The sequence below is a fragment of the Terrapene carolina genome, unplaced genomic scaffold, assembly GCF_002925995.2.
Source record: "Terrapene carolina triunguis isolate 2854851 unplaced genomic scaffold, T_m_triunguis-2.0 Scaffold32486, whole genome shotgun sequence".
NCBI classification, from domain to species: Eukaryota; Metazoa; Chordata; order Testudines; family Emydidae; genus Terrapene; species Terrapene triunguis.
This window is the reverse complement of record NW_020696837.1, coordinates 8,367-13,602: the sequence shown is the minus strand read 5'-3', so window position 1 is coordinate 13,602 and position 5,236 is coordinate 8,367. Positions and strand designations below refer to the sequence as shown.

The window sequence follows — 5,236 nt, the reverse complement described above, 5'->3', positions numbered from 1 at the left end:
TCAATCCAGCCGGAGCCCCAGGCCTGGCTGGGGCTGGCCCCGGGAAGCAGCCCCCCTGGAAAGGTCTGGAGGGCAGGGGGGCTCAGCTGAGGGCTGGCCCGGGGGGACGAGCGGGCATAGTGAGGTGCAGGGCGGTGGGGTTATGGCTGTGCTGGGGCCTGGGCCAGTGTTTGAGGCCTTGTCCTGCCCCGGCACTGGCCCGTCCCGACTCCCCGGGGCTGCCCGGCCCTGCTCACACCCCTTCCCTCCACAGACGCCTCCTGGGCCCGCAACGCCTTTGAGACGGACTCCGACCTGCCTGCTGGGTGGGTGAGGGTGCAGGATGCCTCGGGCACCTACTACTGGCACATCCCCACGGGCACCACGCAGTGGGAGCCACCCGCAGACCTGGGCCAGGGCGAGGGGGGCCGCGGCCCCGACCGTGACTCCCAGGGGAATACGCCCACCGAGGAGCAGCAGGTGAGAGCCCCACGGACCCCCCCACCCTGGGGAGACGCTGCCGATGCCCCAGGGACCCCCCAAACACTGGGGAGATGCTGCCGGTGCCCCAGGGACCCCCCAAACCCTGGGGAGATGCTGCCGGTGCCCCAGGGACCCCCCCACCCTGGGGAGACGCTGCTGGTGCCCCAGGTTTGCCCCACCCCTGGGATCCAGAGGGTGATGCCACAAGTGCCCTGGGGAACCTTGACCCCTTGGGGGACAAACAGATGCTGCCCTAGTGTCCCCCTATCTCCAGGTGGACCCGGGATCCCCCCCCCGCATGAGGCAGAGGGCAATACCCCTTGGGAGGTAGACAGACACCCCCTAACCCTGGGGGAGGCCTGTCACAGAGTGTGGGGGAGTCAGGGCCCTGCACCCCCCACTTCCTGCGATTCACCGGGACTCTCAGCCAGCCAAGAAAACAGAAGGTTTATTAGACGACAGGAACACAGTCCAAAACAGAGCTTGTAGGTACAGAAACCGGACCCCTAAGTCAGGTCCATCTTGGGGCCAGGGAGGCCAGACCCCGGGTCTGGGCCTCCCTCTCTTTCCCCAGCCAGCTCCAAACTGAAACTCTCCAGCCCCTCCTCTGGCCTTTGTCTCTTTCCCAGGCCAGGAGGTCACCTGATCTCTTTGTTCTCCAACAAGTTCAGTTGGCACCTTTGCAGGGGAGGGGCCCAGGTCATCAGTTGCCAGAGACAGGGTGTCGGCCCTTCTCTGTGCAGACAGCATCACACTGGTCTCCTAGGGCTCTGCAACAACCACACCCCCTTATACCACCACCTAGAGACTTAAGACATGCATAGGGGAAACTGAGGCACCCACACAGTATTCAGAGAAAACATTAAGAACATTCCCACTTCGTCAGAAGGCCACTGACCCCCACTGGCTGGTTTCTGTCCCGCTCTCTGCAGCTCACCTGGACGGGCTTTGTGGAGGCCGAGCGCTTGGCAGATGCCGAGGTCTGGAAGGTGAGTGCGGCGCTGCGTGGCGGGGGCCGGTACCAGGGGGTGTCCAGGTCAGGAAGTGCAGGTGGAGGAGGCAGAAGGGGGCACCCCCAGGCCGTGCAGGAATGGGGGCACTCACCACCCAGCCAGCAGCTGGAGAACGGCAGCAAAGCTCAGGCGGGGTCGCTGTGGGGTGTGCTGGGCACCACGTCCTGTCTGGGGCACAGAGGCCAGGCCTGTGTCTGGGGGGACGTTCTGTAATACAGGTTTCAGCGGGGTAGCTGTGTTAGTCTGTATCAGCAAAAACAACGAGGAGACCTTGTGGCACCTTAGAGACTAACCCATTTATTTGGGCATAAGCTTTTGTGGGCTAGAACCCACTTCATCGGATGCATGGAGTGGAAAATACAGTAGGAAGAGATATATACACAGAGAACATGAAAAAATGGGGGTTGCCATACCAACTGTAATGAGAGTAATCAATTAAGGTGGGCTTTTATCAGCAGGAAAAAAAAAGGCTTTTGTAGTGATGATTAGGATGGCCCATTTCCAACCATTAACAAGAAGGTGTGAGTAACAGTAGGGGGAAAATTAGCATGGGGAAATAGTTTTTAGTTTGTGTAATGACCCATCCACTCCCAGTCTTTATTCAGGCCTAATTTGATGGTGTCCAGTTTGCAAATTAATTCCAGTTCTGCAGTTTCTCACTGGAGTCTGTTTTTGAAGTTTTTTTGTTGAAGAATTGCCACTTTTAAGTCTGTTATTGAGTGACTAGGGAGATTGAAGTGTTCTACTGTTTTTTGAATGTTATAATTCCTGATGTCAGATTTGTCAGATTTATAGGGTGGTGTTTATGTGACCATCACTTATTTGCACTGTAGTGTCCAGGAAGTGGATCTCTTGTGTACACTGGTCCAGGCTGAGGTTGATGGTGGGGTGGAAGCTGTTGAAATCCTGGTGGAATTCCTCAAGGGCCTGTTTCCCATGGGTCCAGACGATGAAGATGTCATCAATGTAGCGCAAGTAGAGGAGGGGCGTTAGGGGACGAGAGCTGAGGAAGCGTTGTTCTAAGTCAGCCATAAAAATGTTGGCATACTGTGGAGCCATGCAGGTACCCATAGCAGTGCCACTGACTTGAAGGTATACATTGTCCCCAAATCTGAAATAGTTGTGGGTGAGGACAAAGTCACAAAGTTCAGCCACCAGGTTTGCCGTGACATTATCGGGGATACTATTCCTGACGGCTTGTAGTCCGTCTTTGTGTGGAATATTGGTGTAGAGGGCTTCTACATCCATAGTGGCCTGGATGGTGTTTTCTGGAAGATCACCGATGGATTGTAGTTTCCTCGGGAAGTCAGTGGTGTCTCGAAGATAGCTGGGAGTGCTGGGAGTGTAGGGCCTGAGGAGAGAGTCCACATAGCCAGACAATCCTGCTGTCAGGGTGCCAATGCCCGAGATGATGGGGCATCCAGGGTTTCCAGGTTTATGGATCTTGGGTAGCAGATAGAATACCCCTGGTCGGGGCTTTGGGGGTGTGTCCGTGTAGATTTGTTCCTGTGCTGTAGCCGGGAGTTTCTTGAGCAGATGGTGCAGTTTCTTTTGGTCCCCTCAGTGGGATCGGAGGGTATGGCTGTAGAATGTGGTGTTGTTGGGCGGGTTAAGGGAACCGCTGTTGTGGCCCCTGTGGCATGTAGGAGTTTAGTTAGTTTACTGTCCTTTTTCCTCTGTAGAGAAGCAAAGTGTGTGTTGTAAATGGCTTGTTTCCCGGCACCCAGTGAGCGGCGTGGGGCGGTCCCCCATCTGGGTGGAAGGACAAGAGCAAAACCAGCTCAGATCGGCAGAGGATCAGAAAGACAAAGCCCCGAACAATCCCCGTAACAGCAGGGTGCCCTGGCAGGGCAGGAAGTGGGGCTGGGGAGCGAGGGGAAAGGAGAGCAGAGCTTGGGCCAGTTCCTGTCGCTGGCTTGGTCTGATGTCTCATGGCTTAGCCCTGCCCCCCCAGCCAGCCACGGCCTGGCCGCCAGTAGCCAGGTGACTGCTCAGTGGGGACCTGCTAGCGTCCCCGGGGAGCATCGCGCCCTGACGGGGACGGACCAGCCCCACGCCGGGGCCTGGCCGGGCCGGATTCGCGGCAGGGAGCCCCGGACAGAGATGGGTCGCTGGTGCCAAAGGCCCAGCCTCGGAGGCTGTGGGCTTCCCCTGTGAGCTGCAGGGCCCGGGGGCCCGGCCCAGTACAGGAGTCACCCCCTGTCACGGAGTGTGGGGGAGTCAGGGCCCTGCACCCCCACTTCCTGCGATTCACCAGGACTCTCAGCTAGCCAGTAACACAGAAGGTTTATTTAGATGACAGGAACACAGTCCAAGACAGAGCTTGTAGGTATAGAGAACAGGACCTCTCAGTCAGGTCCATCTTGGGGGGCAGGGAGCCCAGACCCCAGTGCTGGGCCTCCCCCCGTCTCCCCAGCCAGCTCCAAACTGAAACCCCCTCCAGCCATCTCCCCCAGCCAACCCCCCCTCCTTCTCCAGTCTTTGTCCAGTTTCCCAGGCAGAAGGTGTCACCTGGCCCCAAACCCCTCCTGGGCTCAGGGTATATGCGAGGTCACCCCTGATATCCCATCCCCATCAGTATTAATGCAGACAGTAAACTAGTGCAACTCCCACAAACATCCCCAGGCCAACACTCCCCACTCCCTACCTCACAATAGCTGATGGTCCTTAATGGGCCATCCAGCAGGCTAGGCAGAGCTGATGCCAACTTGTCTGGGGTGTCACCCAGAAACACAGCACAAGTTTGAACTACAGACAGTCTAGAGCCAATACTGATAACTTTAAATACAAAAATATAGACAGTAATCATAACCAGCAAACCATAACCGTGTCTTAGACACCTTCTTTGACCCCCTTTGTACAAGATTTGGGGCCACTACAGGACCTTGGTTGCAACAATGATCTATACGGTCCCAGTTTGTGTCAATAACGTCACACCAGCCCGACATGCTGTGACTCTCTGTCCCTCGCCCAGGACGTCCCGTCGGAGGAGGGGACCCCGGAGCCGGGGCAGCAGGACTTGGAGCAGCCCACCCTGCACCTGGGAGTGCTGAGCCTCAGGTGAGTAGGGCAGGGCTGCCGGGGCCAGGCTCGGGCGTGGGGCCAGGGCCCCAACCTGCCATGCTGTGCACGGAGCCAGTGGGGCTGGGAGCCAGGACTCGACGTGGGGCATCCCTACAAGATCCCCTTTGTGAGGCTTTGCCCTGTGACAGTGGGGCAGGACCCCGGCCTGGGGGTGACAGGGATCAGCCCAGGGGCCCTTCCCATAGGGTGCGGGGGGCCAGGCGCCAGGCAGTGCCCAGGGCGTCACCAGCCTCTCTTGCTCTTCCTCAGTGCGCCGAAAGCCGAGGAACAGACGCTGCATCTGGGCTCGCCCCTGGGCTCCAAGGTACGGCTGCCGGGTTACGGTCGTCATGGCGCCGGGGCAGCACAGTTACTGTCGTCATGGCGCCGGGGCAGCAGGGCTGCCGGGTTACTGTCGTCATGGCGCCGGGGCAGCACAGTTACTGTCGTCATGGCGCCGGGGCAGCAGGGGCTGCCAGGTTACTGTCGTCATGGCGTCGGGGCAGAAGGGGCTGCCGGGTCACTGTCGTCATGGCGCTGGGAAGAGCTGCCAGCTAAGTACAGCAAGTGCGCCCATTTAGCCTGGTATCATTCACCCCTGGTCAGACCCCTGGGCCCTCCAGTGGCTGGCAGTGGTGACTCTGCTGGGGAGAGAGGGGGGGAGACGGGGACGGACAGGTGGTGGGGCTCTGCCAGGA

At 58.7% G+C, this 5,236-nt stretch overlaps 1 protein-coding gene across 1 annotated transcript in view; it reads left to right on the top strand.

Annotated features, from left to right (window-relative positions):
* Positions 1 to 253: 253 nt before the first annotated feature.
* The window catches only part of LOC113409330 (amyloid-beta A4 precursor protein-binding family B member 1-like), a gene marked incomplete at both ends in the record, with an annotated part of 13,170 nt that continues 8,187 nt past the window's right edge, over positions 254 to 5,236 (top strand). Inside the window, 4 exons of the mRNA XM_026663110.2 lie at positions 254 to 459; positions 1,395 to 1,451; positions 4,450 to 4,535; positions 4,809 to 4,863. Of these exons, the coding sequence (XP_026518895.2) occupies positions 254 to 459; positions 1,395 to 1,451; positions 4,450 to 4,535; positions 4,809 to 4,863 (404 nt within the window). The remainder of the gene's footprint in view (positions 460 to 1,394; positions 1,452 to 4,449; positions 4,536 to 4,808; positions 4,864 to 5,236) is intronic.